Raw genomic sequence first — 18,097 nt, 5'->3', positions numbered from 1 at the left:
AATAGTAATGATTACGTTTGAAAGTTCTAAGTGTAAAAAGATTCAGTAATAGTTTTGACGTATTTTTCATGTCAACTAAAATGGTTCGACTAACTTATTAGGTGATATGGAGTTCAAATGTCAGATGACTTAAAATATTTATTAAGTCTGGTTTTAAAGAGTACTCTTAAGAACAGATCCATAAAATTAAGATAACTCTATCTTCAAAACATGTTTTTTTTAAAGCAAATAAGATTAAGAAATCGCACTAGGGGTGCAACCCTTACACCGAGTTACAATTTGTGGAAACAATCCATGGGATACTTGTACCACTCGTAAAAACTAGACAAAGAAATAGGTCCCCTTATTCTAACCAACCAACTCCAAGAAAAAAACATTACATTATAAACCACAACCTCAAAACTAAACAGAGCTTGCTCGAAGATCATAGAGTTTCGCATAAGCCATAAACTCCAAATTAAAGATAACCAAATGAATTGAATCTTCATTCTTTCGTTAACTCTCTTCACCTTCACATGAACCTCTTGGAAGTCTTTAAAATCGTCCAACGAAATATGAGCTTTGTCACCGATCCAAACGTAGACCCACTCCCACACTTTCTTAGAAACATTGCACTCGAAAAAAAGGTGGTTTAAGGACTCCATATGGTCACCACAAAACACACAGCTCAAGCTACTTATATTGCCGATTCCTCTCGCTCTAAGGGAGTCAATAGTAGGGAGCCGAGAAACGAAAAACCTCCAAGCAAAGATGGCAATCCTAGACGGAAGATCCAAACACCATAAAGATTTCAATTTACTCACCGTTAGGGGCTGCCAAGCACAAGACTTGGCACGGGAACTCCACGAAGAAACACTTGCCACCGAAAAGATCCCATTCGAGTTAAGGTTCCAGCCGAACCTGTCCCCTTCTCCCTCCCACTGCTGCACCGAATCCAGAATCTCCACACACCTATTCCACTGAACCACCAGAACTGTGCATGCCAAAACCGCTAACACAGTTTCAGTGCTGCCCAAGCAAACTGACAGCTGCCAGCACTCTCCCTACGCAGACCTGAAAAAGACACTAGAAATAGTACAGAATTTATTGACAGAGGCTGCATACAGGCCTGGGAACGCAAGGCACAGCGGCTTGTCGCCACACCAATGGCTATTCCAAAACAGAATATTAGCACCATTGTTAAAGAAGCATCTAATGTTGCTCTTGAAACCTTCTAAACCTTCATCCGACTTGACTTCGTTAGCGATGACCTCCCTCCACCACATTGAATCTTTCGAATTGACTCCTTCTGATACTTTACCTCGCACTTTTAGCTTCGGGTCTACATATCTTTCTTTAATAAACCTACTCCATATGGCTTTGTCCTCCGTTAGGATTCTCCATTTCCACTTAAGAAGAAGCGCCCTATTAATGTCTCCAACATCCCTTATTCCCAAGACACCTTTTTCTTTGCTTTTGCAAACCGTGTCCCAATCGACCCAATGAAAACATTTCTTGTTCTTACACCCTCCCCAAAGGAAGTTACTAGCTATACCTCTAATCTCTTTTATCACCTTCCTCGGCGCTTTATAGAAAGAGAACATAAACGAAGGAATTGCGTTGAGAACCGCATTGATGAGCGTCACCCTTCCTCCTATAGATATAGATTTACCCTTCCACGACGAATCTCAAAAGTTTTTGCAGTGAGGTGACATTTCGACATGAAATTACAATATAAATGTGGTGAGTTCGACTCACCTATTAAACTTTGGGACTTATTATATTCTTAAATCCAAAGATTAAGTGATCTAACAGGATTTCAACACAACTATAGGATTCAACTAAGTTGGATTGAAACATATTATCATATAGATCATATATATAAAATTTGAGATTAATCTATAATGATTTACTATGTCTTCAAGATACACAATGATTAACGTCAGAATGGACTTTCATATAACGACAATCAATTTTGATGTGATTCGATGATATTGTAAATGAGACACACAAAATACAGCAATTTTACATTTGTTTTAAAAAAAAAGTATAGAAATATAATTCTAATAAATATTATTTATTTTTTTTGTTAATAAGCAAACCATCATTCAACAAAATGAGTACAAGGGTACTCAAACTCACAAACAGCAATGACCTCACAAACAGCAACGACCAATCTCCATCCACTTCAAAGATAGTAATTTAATAGCCGATATACATTCATAAAAGCTACAAAAGCTACAAATACTAATTTTGAATAATATAGCATTATGCATCAACCACAAGTTTCAAATGGAAGCCAACCAAATCACACAGATGGTATTTCTTGTTAGATTAATTATTTAATTAATCAAAATGGATTGAAATAATTAATTATTAATTAATTATATTAAGGTCAAATATTATTAAACACTAATTCTTGATGGATTGTTTGATTGGGCTTTGTGCCTGAATGGACCGTGATGGGTTGGACCATTCAGTTAAGCCCAATGAGAGGTCTCTGCCCTCAGCTGTTTAGCTATTTAAGCGTTTCCCCATTAAACGATTAAGATACAGTGAAAACCCTAAACGGCAATGAGGGTAGTAATCCTCTCATATTCCCTCTCCTCAACCGACAATTTCTTCAATCTGATAAGGTACACCGTTCCTATCACTGTTGATTATTATTTAATATAATAATATGTTATAATTTGTATCTATGGATTTAATTAAATTTATCAATTGGTATCAGAGCCTGATTAGATACATTTTATGGCTATTATTAAAATCATAAAACCAAAAATTGCAAGTGCAATATGAACATTTCAGATAAAATATCACAGGTATCATCAAGTTTACTTAATAATATATTGTAATATAACATGAATTTACTCTGCTAATTTAATCCTCATCTTAGAATTATTTTATTGAGGTTTGATTGATTTATCTGTTAATATTACGCATGTTGCTGTTTTACAAGTGGCTGTTTTGTTTTTTTTTTTTCACTTGCGATCCTATATCGGAAGATAAGAAATCATGATTTAATATTTTTTTTGGTTGCAAAGAATCATGTTTTAATCTATTATTTATTTCTCGTTGTTTAATAAAATTGAAAATTATGAGAGAGTTTTATCTTTAACTCTTATGAGATGACATTAGTATTAATGTGTATCTAATATTGATTGCTTTAATTTTGAATAAATTGAATATGTCAATATAAGATATAACTTACGGTTCATTCTATCATTTATTGCATTGGAATATATTTGAGAGATAAATTTGCCTACTGTAATGTGTAGGGGCTGTTTGCTTACTTGTATATATATATATATAATATAATATTCATATAAGCAAATCCTATTATTTTTCATAACCGCAAATCTGATTATTTGGTAAATTCCATCTATTAAAAGGTTAAACGTGGCTAATTCATGCGAATAAAATCTTGGGTAACTGTTTTTGGCTGATATGAAGGAAATTGTTTTAATGCCATGATATATTTCAATATCTTAATATAATATGTTATTAAGTGATTGATTTAATTCAAATTATATATCCAAAAAATTTATATTTTCATATATATAATGATTTTGAGCTATTCTTTAAAGAAATATTTGATTGGTTATTTATTAATGTAACAATATTTTATAACCAGTACAGAAATATTCAATTGGTTTAATATTACATTCTTAATATATTTTTTCATATATAGAATGAAATTATAATTTCATTTATGACTAGAATATTTCTTGTTATAATCACTACAAGAATTTTGTTTTAATATTAGATTCTTGATTTTTGGATTGAAATTTTTTTCTCTGAAATTCACATTAATATTATGTGTTAATTAAATATTGAGAATTATGTACTATTTTATATATTATATTCTCAATATTTTAGTCTAAAATATTTGGTGTAAATTTTTTTTTATAGTAACACTTTTCTGAATTATTTTAATAAAGTGTTATATTTTGAATTTATTTTAGACTCAATTTTGTTGATTCAGACACTAACTCTACTTTATATTCTTGAATTTAAAATTATTACTATTAAATTCAACATTGTCTTGTCATTTTGAGTAATATTGAAAAGTATATCATCCTTACAATTTGTTATATTAAAATATTTTATTTGGAATAATGGTTTTCTATTGAGAACTATTTGAGATGATATGGTGATATCTTAAAGTCAGCAAAGTTTAATGACTCCATAACAAGGATGCATGTCACCTTATATGAGGTTAGTATTCAATTATTTTTAAAATTTTGGGATTTATATTATATAATTGCATATTAGGAGAAATTGTTTCTAATATTATCCACTCCTTTTGAAAAATACAAAAAGTGCATTTATATAAAATTATTAATTTTTCAGAATATTTTGATTTAAAAACTCCTTTTTTATTGTCATAAATTGATTTCTTGTTATATACTTTAAAAAAAAAAAAAATAGTTTTATGAGTATATTAGAAATTTTATTATTTTGAGAGTTTTATTCTGAAAAATTAAGTAATCACTATTAATTTGTATAATTGTAATCTCACCTCCTATCGTGGATACAATTATATAAATTTCTCTATTTTGAGTAAAATATAATATTATCTTATTTGTATGATTGTATCTCACCTATCATGGATACAATTTGTAAAAATTTTGTTTAGTAAAATAATTACATTTATTTTAATTATAATAAATATTATATGGATAATAATTATATCCTATCGGTGTATTATTATTAATATAATTTGTTTTGATTTAATGTACTTGTGATTACGTAAATTATAATTCGAGTACCCTATCGGTATTAGAATTTTTTGGTGACGTAATATTTATACATTGTTATATTTCTTATTTAATATTTTTAAAATTATTATTTAATAAATAAGAAATTATTTTAAAGACATGTAATACTTTATGAAATTAAATAATTTATTGTTAATTTTTTTTATTAAAATATATTTCAATTCTCTTTATATTATGTAAGTGATGGACATACCCTATCGGTGTGACATTACTTGACATGATTAGTATGTGATAGAGAAAATAGTCGAGTATTAGTATAAATATTTTAAACTCCTTGGATTAATAATTCAACTATTTTTCTCTATCAAGTGGGAGAATTTAACATGTCAGTTGTATATAAATGAGAAATAAATATTATTTTTATAATATAATATTGTTTTATGGAGACTTATATTGAGGATAATGTAGTCATATGTTATTGATGGAAATTCATGACTACTTGTGTTATATCCTCAATATTAATTGAATTAAAGTCTCATATCCTTTCCGCTGCGTATAACATAATATGTTTCTCAAATGTGTGTAGTTATATTTGTAGCATTTGAGTTTTGAGTGAATTATTAAGATGTTGTATATAATCCTATATTTAAAATTATATGGATTTGATGTCACTCAAATGATGGAAAACCTTTTATATGACCATCATATTGTTTCATGTGAAATTATATCTATAATGATATATTCTGTTTATGTGCAAAATATGTGGTTGAGTTTGTAAAACTCTAGTGATGATATATTATACAACCACTTCTCTGTATAGTTTTGCACTAAAAATAAAATTAGTATCCCATTGAATAATCAGAGTATTTAATATTAGTGGGCTCTGATAAATGTATATCCATTGTTTTATTTTGGATAAGTGGGAGTGCATGTGTACACAAAATAATATAATCTAAAAGAAAAAGGAATAGATTATTATTCTCATATTGTCATATATTCTTCTGTACAATATAAAATATGACATATTCTAAAAAGACTTCAAAATGTACAATAACTCTAAGTCTTATTCTAGTATACTGAGATATATATTATTCTCTTAATCTCAAGAAACATCATAATTAGATGTTTGGGTCGATATTGAAAAGACACAATAATTCCTTAGCATGCAATAATATTGTGTAATTCTATCTTCAATAGTCCACTCTTGTCGGGTCTTAATATGAAAGTACAAGTAAATATTCATACTCCTATCGAGTATGATATTGTATTATGAAGGTACTTATGCTTAAATGTAATTACTCTTGTAATAGGATATTTCTATATGTAATTACTATTCGATAGACCTATGTGGATATTCTATGACCTATAATTTAAAACTCATTAGTATAATCACTTCCCAAGACTTAAACACATGAGTAAGTCTTATGATATTTTGGGTTAGTGGGAGTTTATTAATAGCATTTTCATATGCTTGGGCCATTGTTTATAACATATTACTTTTAACTTAAATATGTTACTGTAAATTCATCGTTGTTGATTTAAGTTCTGAGTTTTAACTTGTATGATTTGTCTTCCCTATCGGATACAATTTCTACAGCGTTGAAATTTACTCCTCTTTGGATTGATTAGTGTTTTGACCCTTATTGGTATTGTAATATTAGAATCAATATTTTTAATAATTAATTATTGTCATCCAAGTGGGAGATTGTTAGATTAATTATTTAATTAATCAAAATGGATTGAAATAATTAATTATTAATTAATTATATTAAGGTCAAATATTATTAAACACTAATTCTTGATGGATTGTTTGATTGGGCTTTGTGCCTGAATGGACCGTGATGGGTTGGACCATTCAGTTAAGCCCAATGAGAGGTCTCTGCCCTCAGCTGTTTAGCTATTTAAGCGTTTCCCCATTAAACGATTAAGATACAGTGAAAACCCTAAACGGCAATGAGGGTAGTAATCCTCTCATATTCCCTCTCCTCAACCGACAATTTCTTCAATCTGATAAGGTACACCGTTCCTATCACTGTTGATTATTATTTAATATAATAATATGTTATAATTTGTATCTATGGATTTAATTAAATTTATCATTTCTATCCTCATTCTTCTTCACCTTTTGGCAAATAATAATAAAATCTGCAAGCTCGGCATTAGATAAACATAAATCTGCAAGCTTGGCATTAGACAAACATAAATATTATTTGATAACATGAAACAAAACACCCTTAGATATATAGATAAAAACAAAAAGAAAAATGTAACATCATGTTATTGTTTATATTATCAGGTATGATATTATGATAATATAAATGAATAGCTCCAAAATCTGAATTATTATCCGATTGTCTCCAAGTTGTGTAAGATCGGCCTCTCGCGCAGTGGCAGCAACAGTGCAGAATTTGGAAGTTTATAAGTTAAAACTTTACACAAATTTGTAATGTCAATAATAATTTTAGGTAAGTTTTATTAGAGAACATAATATTTCAAGTGTGTAACTATTGAATAATTGAAGGACGCATTAGTGGGAAGCATAAGATAATGTTTACCTTACAAAATCTACCACACTACCCTCCACCATCATTCCATTGAATCCTCGCATACTTTATTTGTCTAAGTCCACATTCCTTTCCATTATCACAAAAAGCCTGTCAGAAGAAACCCCACAAGTTTGAAATCTCATTTTGTACCATCCCCACACTCACATCTTTAGTTAGGTTAGTATTCTTTCTTTGGTCGGCGTTCCAATTCTGATTTTTTAATTTCTTTTTTAATGTCTTTTTTTACAACTATTAACTAAACTGACATTTATATATACAAATATATTAGCTTCTAATTGCATACGATAGACATTTTGTTTTATTTTTAATTTTGGTAAATTTAAAAAGTATTGTTTAACATATCTAAAAAACAAATATACTATTTACTTTTGAAATATTGGTATTTAGTCAGGACTAGGAAGGGTAAAGTAAATTCTATCATGAGGTTACTCTTACATCACATTGATCTCACTCATTCTTCAACATGTGACAACTCTTTTGTTGCTCTCTCACTCTGACAACAAAGAAAAGAGTGCTCACTTCTCAGTATTCTCTCACACACTAAAAGAGAATCATAAGAACCTTTAACAGTGCTTTTATGTGGCACCACTTTGAGCTCTTGAAATGCTCTTCTTTTTCTTTCTTAAACCTCCACTACGATTAATTAGAGATTGACTTGACCAAAGTTCATATTTTCAGCAAAAGAAAATGGAAGATTTAATGAGAATCCAGCAAAAAAAGTTCATTTCTTTCCTCTTTCAAACATGTCTTGTCTTGCTCTTATTTCCCATTGTTAATTCTTCCCAAGAACATCACAAAATTAAAGACAACCACATTAAGGTATCTCTCATTTCTGTTGCATATTCTTCTTCTCTTAATCTTCAATCTTATGAGTTTTATCCTTTTTTTTTAGTATGTTAAAATGGTTGTTCTAATTGTTTTAATTAGTAAAAAAAAAAATATTTAATTTTGTTTCATTTTTCTGTGATTTGTTTGATTTATGAAGATGAGTCCAAGACTTCAATTTGAAATTACAATACATGGATTTCTTCTTTGGGCTTCAATGGGATTTTTGATGCCTGTTGGTATACTTGCAATTAGACTATCAAACAGAGAAGAAAATCCAAGGTGGCTTAGAATTTTATTCTATCTTCATACAATTTTGCAGGCAAGTATATCTAATTTCTATATAAATTATTAGTTAGTTCTATTTATAAAAATAATCCTTTTTATACCTATTAAATAACTAACATATGTAGTATTTATATTGTCCAAAAATATTAATTATTTAATATATATATTTTTTGTTGTATAAATAGGAAGGAATACTTAATAATTAATTTCTATTTATTTAACATTAAATTTTATTATTTATAGTTTCTAACAGGGTTGATAGTAACTAGAAATTATGTGTTAAATTAGTCATAGAAAAAGTTAGATTGAGTGGAGAATAAGTGACAGTATAAAGGGCCATAGATTAGGATATTCTGTGGTTATTTTTAACCTTTATGTGGTGAAAGTTATGAAAGAAGGTTGCTCTGGCCCCATTTGGATCTGTCAATGTTTTGAAAATAGTTTAATAAAATCATTTGTCCCATTGTTAACTTTTTAATGATGGCATGAAATGAAGATAAGATCATTAGATTTGTAAGATTTCCTTATTTTTAGTTAATTTATCATAAAGCTTGTTAGTTACTAATAAGATCATGCAATGGTGATTGCCTCCTTTTTGACAAGGACTATAATGGATACTTTGAAAACAAGAAAAAAATTTATTAAAAGATTATTTCCTCCCTTCATTTTTATAACATACATGTCATTTTTGTAATTCATTAAATTGACAATATTTGATCTATCATTAACTCTATCTAAGATATTGATAATTTGTTACATTTGTTGATAAACTAGATATTTAGTTATTCATAATTAAACCAAAAAGTCGTTTTTGTATCTGGTAAAAAATGGCGAATCGGATTAGAACATGCATGTTTTGTCAACATATTTTAATAGGTGAAGACAAGATTTTAGATTTCCACTCTCTATTTTGTTTATATTATTTTTTGGTGGGTGTACGCATTAACGACAATTTTTTTTTATTTAAACCTTCATAGTACATAACACCACTTCGAATATGTCTTGTTATTTGACCTTTCAGATTGTTTTCTCTATTATGTTTGTCGTGTCCCATTTTTTTTAAGAGAAATCTAAACTAGATGGATGGTTGATTGTTTGCCACCCTATAGTAATATTTTATAAATAGATGATTTGTAAGTTATAAATGATAAGTTATTTTGTGTAAATTTTATTTTAAATTAGAAGTTGTTTTATAAATTTAATAAAATATTAATAATTATTTTCAAATCATATATCCTCTAGTCTTCTAATTGTAAACATTTTAATTTTTAATATTATTAATAAAGAGTAATTTAAAAAATTCTCTCATAATTTTTTCTTTTTATATAAAACTAACTAGATAGTTTAGAATATGGGAAATAATCAAAGTATCCTATAATTTAGGATATTGTGAATAGTTTCTATCATTTTGTTTAGGGATTCATGCCTCTGTTAAAGTTGGGTTTATGAGGTATTTGGGTCATTTTGAAGAGATTTTGCTATATGAAAACTAGTATTTTTTTTTTCATCTCATTTTTAAGTACAAAATTATGTTGATGGTAGTGTTATTAACCAAAGTGGAGGCCATTAGAAAGAAATAGCATAACATTGAAACTTTTATTCTCATTGATGATATTTTTTTTTGTTAATGTGATCGATGTATAATTTTGAGTTTGTGTTCAACAGATGGTTGCTGTACTTGTTGCAACAGCAGGAGCAATCATGTCTATAAAAAATTTCAACAACCTCTTCAACAACAATCATCAAAGATTAGGTGTTGCACTTTATGGTATTATATGGCTTCAAGTCCTACTTGGTATCTTTAGACCACAAAGGTAACATTTCAATCCTCTTTCGTTTCGAAAATGCACACTTTCAAACTTTTGTTTGTCGGAACAATCACCCGATATATCTTTTACTTATCTCTCGGCCAAACTTCAGACCATTAGGTTGTCTTTTCTTTGATAATCGGAGAGTCTTCCCGAACTCGACCTTCCCCCGATTGTTGCGCTAACATTAAAGTTGGCGAAAACGGTATTTACAACTTCATTTTATTTTCTTGTTGTTTATAGGGGATCCAAAAGAAGAAGTGTGTGGTTTTTTGCACACTGGATACTTGGAACTGCAGTCACATTCTTGGGTGTTCTGAATGTATATGTTGGTTTAGCAGCTTACCATGAAAAAACATCAAAAGGCATAACAATTTGGAATTTACTCTTCACTATTCAGATATCATTGATTGTATTTTTCTATCTTTTTCAAGAAAAATGGTTCTACATACAAAAACAAAGAGTGGTTTTGAAAAATGAAGAAAATGTTTCAAAGGAGATGGTATTGTAGGTTGGAACTTGTTAAGGAACATGAAAAATATGCTTTCCTATAGTCGATCCGAATTTCTACATGATATAGAGAAGTGTTTTGAAACATAATACAAAGTACTAGTGGATGTGAAGTTTGCATTCAAGTGAAATATTTGGTGACTTGAATGTCTTTTTTCTTATGCAGATGCAAATTCAAGACGAAGATTTTTTGATTGTCATGATTTTGTGAAATTGAAAGATTCAATTACACAAAAAAAATTATTGTGAAATCTGATAATATCAACCAAATTAAAAATATTGGTGTGAGACAACAAAATGGTACTCTCTCCGTACTTTTTTAAGTGTCGTTTTGCATAAAGCTCTTCAACCAAAATAATGGATTGTTAGAGTTATTTTCCTATTCTACCCTTATTTATTTTCTCTTTTCAAATAAATTCAATCATATTCTCTCTATTTTTTTAATAACTAATTGAAAAAATAAATAATTTTATGGAAAATATAAAGTGGAGTTATTGAGAATGTAAGGATGTAATTGACAAGTTATAATATTAAACTGTAAAACGACACTTAAATAGAAAAAAACCCTTCTAAAACGACACTTAAAAATGAACGAAGGGAGTAACAACTAACATAAATTACTTGAAAAAATGAGTTATTCTGTCAACACAATGTAGGTAAATCCACATAAGCAAGAAAGAAGAAAAAAATAAAGTGACGAGTACACAATTTTTTTTATCCAATTTGATCAAATCAACATACTCTTTGGGAGAGAACATTTTTCCAATTTATTATACATTTCAAAAAAATGTTGCTTTTGCGATGGATTTTTGCTAAGGGTAAAACCTCTGACTAAGAAAATGATGTAGCAAGGGGTTAAACCCCTGACAATGCAAAAAAAAAAAACTATTTCCCTAGGAGTAACACCTCGCAAAAATTAGAATTTTAATTGTGTTTTGTGAGGGTAACCTCAAGTTGTTAGGAAATATGAATTTTTAAATAAGGTGTTGTGAGGGGTTACCCTTGACATAACGTATGATCGAGATGGGCTTAAAAGATGCCATCCAGGTGTTTGGAAAAAACGTATGATCGAGATGGGCTTAAAAGATGCCATCCGGCTTGAGAGAAAGTTTATTGGAGATGGGCTTAAAGGTGCCATCCCGTTGTTGAGAGACTTGTTTGAGATGGGCTTAAAGATGCCATCCAGCTTGATAGACTTGAGATCGTATCGAAGAACATACTTAGGATGAGTCGTACGTTAGACTGAATCCAATTTATATCCGTAGATGTCTAGAAGGCCGTGCGTTAGGCTGGAGGATGAGTCGTGCATTAGACTGAATCCAATTTGCATCCGTAGATGTCTGGAAGGCCGTGCGTTAGGCTGGAGGATGAGTCGTGCGTTAGACTGAATCCAATTTGCATCCGTAGATGTTTGGAAGGTCGTGCGTTAGGCTGAAGGATGAGTCGTGCGTTAGACTAATCTAACATCCGTAGATGTCTGGAAGGCCGTGCGTTAGGCTGGAGGATGAGTCGTGCGTTAGACTGAATCCAATTTGCATCCGTAGATGTCTGGAAAACCGTGCGTTAGGCTGAAGGATGAGTCGTGCGTTAGACTAATCCAATTTGCATCTGTAGATGTCTGGAAAACCGTGCGTTAGGTTGAAGGATGAGTCGTGCGTTAGACTAATCCAATTTGCATCCGTAGATGTCTGGAAAACCGTGCGTTAGGTTGAAGGATGAGTCGTGCATTAGACTAATCCAATTTGCATCCGTAGATGTCTGGAAGGCCGTGCGTTAGGCTTTGAATGGATATCAGATTTGAATTATTGTGTTGACTATCTTTGTAATGTACCTGTAAGATAATATTCACTTTGTAACAATGTCAGTTTTATGCAATGTTTATGATGCATGTAATGAGATGAAGTCCTCAACATAAATGGGGAGTTTTCTATGTTATGTATGAATTATAACTGTATGCAATGTATGAATATGTGTATGATGTATGATTATGATTCATGCTGTTTGAAACATCTTGATTGGGAGGATAGATCTTTCTGTTGTTATGATTTTGATGTTTTGATCTTATCTTGGAGATGCTCAGCTGGAGATTTATGATTTCTGCTTGGGGATGAATAGTAATTTGATGTACCCTGACTGGGGATAAAAGATATTAGTAAACCATGTTGGAGAAGAGCAACATGTTGAAGAACCGGTAGTGTTGAAGATGTAAATTCTATTAGGGAGCCATGTCTTTGTCGGGACGAGAGCATTTGAAGATATCTTCTTAATGATTACTCTGTGGGGATATGATCTTGTGAACCCGTCTCTGTGGGGAGACATGAGTGTCTTGAAAGTTGCCCCCAGTATTATAGTAACTACCACTCCTGGATTTTCATGGATTAAGACACACCACTAAGCATTGATCAAGATGTCAAACTGGACTTGCATGGATTTGCCCCTGCTAGTAGGGATTTGTTTTGGAGAGATTCACCTCGCGAGGACCTTGTGAGGTGTGTACTCTGGGTAACATGCTCCTAGTACTTAGTATGATGCCCCTGACTGGTCAGGCAGTAGCTTCGGCCCCACTTGAGTGCATGCCCCTGATTATTGATACTTCTGAGAGATTTTTGAAACTTGACCTGATTGCCCCAGATTGATTGGGCAAAACGTGTTATACCCCTTGTATACGTAATTGTCTGTCGGGATAACTTTCAGTCATTAGTTGTACCCTGTGCAAATTCTTCATGTTGCTAACATCCGAAATTATGTAGCAGAATATGTTTAATAATGTATTCATGAGATGCAATGCATACGTCTGTCTTGAGTTTTTGAAATACATTAAAACTGGAGATGTAAAATCATGATATTTATAAAAACATGATGTTTGTAAAAAGCAGGATATCAACCTAGCATTTGTAGTAAACCTTAAGGAGTCGGGATACCCTTTTGGTGACAGTATGCTTTCGAACTAACCATGCTTCAATTAGGACTTTCAAGGGTTGTAATGTGGCTTGGTTCACGGTTTAAGAAACAAAGGATAAAGGCTCAAAATTTGATTGTACCCACCCCTCTCCATGATGATCTTCAGTCCTAAGCTCAGTTAATTCAAATTATGCATTCAGGTTCCAAGAGACTTTTGGATTTGCACCTTTGATAATGGTAGTGGTTCACAAGCAAAGAGAACTTTTGAGATGGCAGTCACTTCTTCCTTTTGGTAGTCACAACATTGTGTTGTTCAGGAATCTATTGACTTCTCTTTTTCATCCTTTTGATATCCCTAACTTTTGCCTGAACTGTCTGTTTTGAGCTTACAGTCAGCGGGATGCCTTGATTTTTGCCTCAGTCTTCTTTTTGATTTTTGACTTAGCAGGCTTTTCTTTGTATATATGTTTTTTCATTCATTCATCATATTTTTTGAAAGATATTGACTGCCTTGCTTAATGATTGATGAACCATTATTGGCTTTTGATTGACATCTCCAACACTTCTTTGATGTGTGCGGATGAACGCTTGTGATTGAAACCTTTGTTGAAAGGTGTACTGGACGATTCTCTTAAAATAGAATGCACAGCCAAATTAACTGTGAACTACCCTGCCCTAGGTTACGATCAAGGGTTTTAATTAATACAAGAAAGAAACTTCTACTTCTTAGGTTCAAAGGGGTTGACGAGGGATTAACATCCTTATATCTCCACTGTTTAGGAATTGAAACAATGCCTGTACATCGTCAGCATAGTCCGCTCAAAAGCATACTGTATGAGATTGCAGTATCGTTTTCGTCATCCTCCCTCAAAAGGTATACAACTTTAGCAGGAGTTGAGTATCATAAAACATATGCAAAGTAAAGATGCAGTTTAGATGAGTGATAGCGAAATAATTTATTCAAGACAAACATATGCAATGCATTGATGATGATCATTTAAAACAGATAATGTCTATCATAATTCGAACGTTTAAACAAACAGAATAGAAATTACGCATGAAAGTAAATCTAATGATCTAAAAGTTCATCCTTCTAGACATTTAATCGATCTTGTCGTGATTAGGCATAGGAGCAATGATCACTATAGGAGTTTTTGGATGAGGGAATTCAATTTCACCAGCATCGATCATATCTTGGATCTTGTTCTTTAATAGCCAACAATCATTCGTGTCATGTCCAGGGCTATTGGAGTGATATGCGCACATCGCATTGGGCTTATAGCTAGGAGCGGAAGTGTAGGGATTTATAGGAGGATCCCTCGCAGTAATCAAGTTGGCCTTTAACAAATGTTGTAATGCTTGAGCCAGTGACATGTTGATCTTTGTTAATTAACGCCTAGGTGCACCTGACTTGCGTCTTTGTTGTGGAACTGGTGTAGAGATTAGAATTGTCCCCACAGGTTGGTTGTGTTTATTGCGACCTTTACGATTGTGCACAACATTAGTCAGGTGAGGTTCCTCAGGTGAGTTGAAGTCGATGATCCTTTCATCGGTCAAGTCTTGGATCTTGTGCTTCAATAGCCAACAATCCTCTGTATCATGACCAGGATTATTCGAATGATAAGCACATCTTGCATTGTACTTATACCCAGGAGTGGGATTGGTACGAAATGAATATGGAGGCAATAGAGTTATCAAGTTGTGATTGAGCAGTTGGTGCAGAACTTGAGACAACGGCATGGGTAACAGAGAAAATGATCGCTTAGGCTTGGATCTCTGCTTATCTTGACCACCTTGATGCTTATGTTGACTCTTCTCTTTCTCGATCAGAAGTGCCTTTAATTCTTCTTGCCCCTTGGCCAAGTGAAAGATTATTTTTCGGAACTGGTTATTCTGAGCCTGAATATTTTTGACAGATTGTTCGAGATCCATTTTCTTGCTGAAATAAACAGCGAGGTCGGATGAGAGGTCTATTGTGAGAAACCTGTTATGCGATGTTATGAATGCAAATGCAATATTTTAAAGGATCTTTAGGAATTTAGTTAGCAACATTAGAAAATGATTTGGTCGGTCTTTGTCCGAAGAATTCTGAATTTTGTCTTTGAACGTCGTTCTTTGAGAATCAAGCTCACCATATCGAGTGGGTCATCGCCTCTGATTCGGGATACTTCTGAATTTGAAAGTATATGGCCAGAGGAAAATAAATCCTCTTGCCCCTTGATAGGCACTATGTCTTTGAATTGGAAGTTATGTGGCCAGAGGAAAATAGGCCCTCATGCCCATTGATTAGGAAATCAACCTTTGATAGAGGTACATGAAATTGCGCACCCTAAATCTCTAAGAACCTTGAAAGGGTTATTTAAATCATGTTATGCTTATGATGTCATGATGTCATGATGTTATGTGAATGCAGCTCATTATACACAGCGTGAGATAGTAAGGGTAAACAAGTCTTTTAGCACAACCTGCAGGGAAACCAAGGTTAGTAGCAAACACAAACAAGTCACACAAGTCACACAATTTCCTTAGGCTTGGCTTGCATGGAGTTTAGATCATGTCGGATACCCTTCCCCAAAGGTATTTCTAAGGATAAAGATGATATCAGCAACGGGTTCTACCGAGTTACCCAGAATTGTCAGCTCTCCTAAAGCACCCTCGAACATGGTTGTCATACCCTTAAATTTTCCCATCACACTTTACACTCAAGCTCATTTGAATATCAGGAGCTCAAAATTCGACTGAGTGTACACTCTCCTAAACAACAACCCTCAAACTAGGGTTTTGATCTCTTCAAAGTAAAATCCAGCTACATGACCTCAAAATGGAACCCTTGGTCTCTCATGTGCCCCAAAGGATCCTCATGCCAAGTTTCAAGCCCTGGTTCAAAAGATTGCTCACTCAATGGCCCGAACGATTAATAATCGACTGGTTGACCTAAAAATCAAACTATGGTCAAACCACAGTTAAAACTTCCGATTTTTGGTCAACATCCTTATATTGAAGTACATTCATCATTTGATCAAGAATTGATCATAGTTCATCAAGAAAAGATCAGAAATCAGCAAACTCAAAAGTTTCTAAATCAGGTTTTTAATAGGAGAAAGTCAACTGAACTTTGACCAGCCATATCTCTTTCATACTTTATCATAAATTCCCCAACCAAAGCCTGTTCTCAAGGAAATTTCATTCTCTACAACTTTTATGTTGGGCCCGAGGTCACGAAATGCTTCCGCATAGGAGATATGAGCCAAAACATTATAGGTCCTCCAAAAGGTCAACGAAAAGTCATCTTTTACAAAGAAGCTCATAGAAGATTCAATCGAAGTAAGACTAAAAGGAGCATTTAGAGGACACATCAAGCTTTCCAAAAAAAAAAGTCCTATAATACCTTCACGAGATCAAAATTGAAGAAGTTATGAATGGTGCAAGGTTGATGATTTTTAGGAGATGCACAAAGGATACATTGAGCAATTTTGAGTTTTTACACTAATGGGCCTAAGTTTGAATCTCTAAACATGATCATGAGTGCACTAGAAGCCCATAATCCCATGCTTTCATTGTTATTATTTTTTATTATTTTTATTATATTATTATTTTTATATTGGGTTTTAACTTATAAAAATTCAATTTAAAAATAAATAATTGGTGAAAATAATCAAAGATTTAATTAAAGATTGAGAAATTTATTCAAAATCAATCAAGTGGAAACCATGGGGGTGAGATTAAGTCAATAATGGAAACTTCACATGAGGTTTTCTATCAAAGATCATTCCACCAAAATCAAAAATCAATCCTTTGATTTATAGAGATTTGACTCAATTTTGTTAAACCTAATTCAAGGCATATATATATATATCCAAGCCAAAACAGAAACGAGGGGACGGATTTCTCATAAGGATTATAAGCAAGATAACACGTTCCAAGCTCAACAAATTCAAGAAAACTTTGAAACCGGTTTGAGAATTTAAGGGAGATTAAAAGGCTTCTGGAGATCAGAACGTATTCCTGGGGTATTGGTGATCATCTCCCAATCGAGATCGAAGCCACAAGGCAATCGGAATAGGCATCCACGAACTCACGGTTTGAGCAAAAAATTTTGATTTTGATTTTCTTCATATACGCATCATAAATGGAATTGGATCATATATTTGTGTTCATGATGATATTTGAGAACTTTCTGTGCCGGTTAATTTGGTTTTTAGCGCAGGTAGCATAAATCACCATTGCTAGGTTATCCAAGCTCCGAATTGGGGGTGCTGTAGTTAAGAAAAATTGGACAAATTAAAGCTTTCATTGAGTTCAGGAGAAGATTAGCAGTTGAACCATGCCTTTAAATCTAATTTTGTTATTGTTTTGGTTGGGTTTGAATTTCACAGGTTTTGACTACCGAAAAACCGCATCAAATCCATAGTCTGTTTGTAGCAAAACTCCAGAAAAAAGGAATAGCAAGTGGAGAAGATGAAGGAGGAGGGCGCGCTTCTCCAGTTTGAAATTATAT

General features: G+C 32.2%; 1 protein-coding gene across 2 annotated transcripts; it reads left to right on the top strand.

Annotated features, from left to right (window-relative positions):
* Positions 1-7,164: 7,164 nt before the first annotated feature.
* LOC131662488 (cytochrome b561 domain-containing protein At2g30890-like) lies at positions 7,165-11,687 on the top strand. 2 transcript variants are annotated; one of them, XM_058932280.1, is made up of 5 exons: positions 7,165-7,423; positions 7,946-8,086; positions 8,253-8,414; positions 10,046-10,194; positions 10,432-11,687. In XM_058932280.1, exons 2-5 carry the CDS (start codon positions 7,955-7,957, stop codon positions 10,697-10,699), a joined length of 711 nt encoding a protein of 236 aa, XP_058788263.1. In that variant the 5' UTR covers positions 7,165-7,423; positions 7,946-7,954; the 3' UTR covers positions 10,700-11,687. The 2 variants fall into 2 exon arrangements, with proteins under 2 accessions (XP_058788263.1, XP_058788262.1); XM_058932279.1 differs by lacking the exon at positions 7,165-7,423 and having other exon boundaries at positions 7,580-8,086; positions 10,432-11,633.
* The last annotated feature ends 6,410 nt before the right edge of the window (positions 11,688-18,097 follow it).

The sequence above is a fragment of the Vicia villosa genome, linkage group LG3, assembly GCF_029867415.1.
Source record: "Vicia villosa cultivar HV-30 ecotype Madison, WI linkage group LG3, Vvil1.0, whole genome shotgun sequence".
Taxonomy (NCBI): Eukaryota; Viridiplantae; Streptophyta; class Magnoliopsida; order Fabales; family Fabaceae; genus Vicia; species Vicia villosa.
Note: the sequence above shows the minus strand (reverse complement) of the source record. Positions and strands in the feature narration are given on the sequence as shown.

Excerpts from the sequence above, each read along its gene's own strand:
- LOC131662488 (XM_058932280.1), top strand. The coding sequence starts at position 7,955 with ATGGAAGATTTAATGAGAATCCAGCAAAAAAAGTTCATTTCTTTCCTC. Across the intron at positions 8,087-8,252 it reads TTAAAGACAACCACATTAAG|ATGAGTCCAAGACTTCAATT; the intron begins GTATCTCTCATT and ends TGATTTATGAAG. Across the intron at positions 8,415-10,045 it reads ATCTTCATACAATTTTGCAG|ATGGTTGCTGTACTTGTTGC; the intron begins GCAAGTATATCT and ends TGTGTTCAACAG.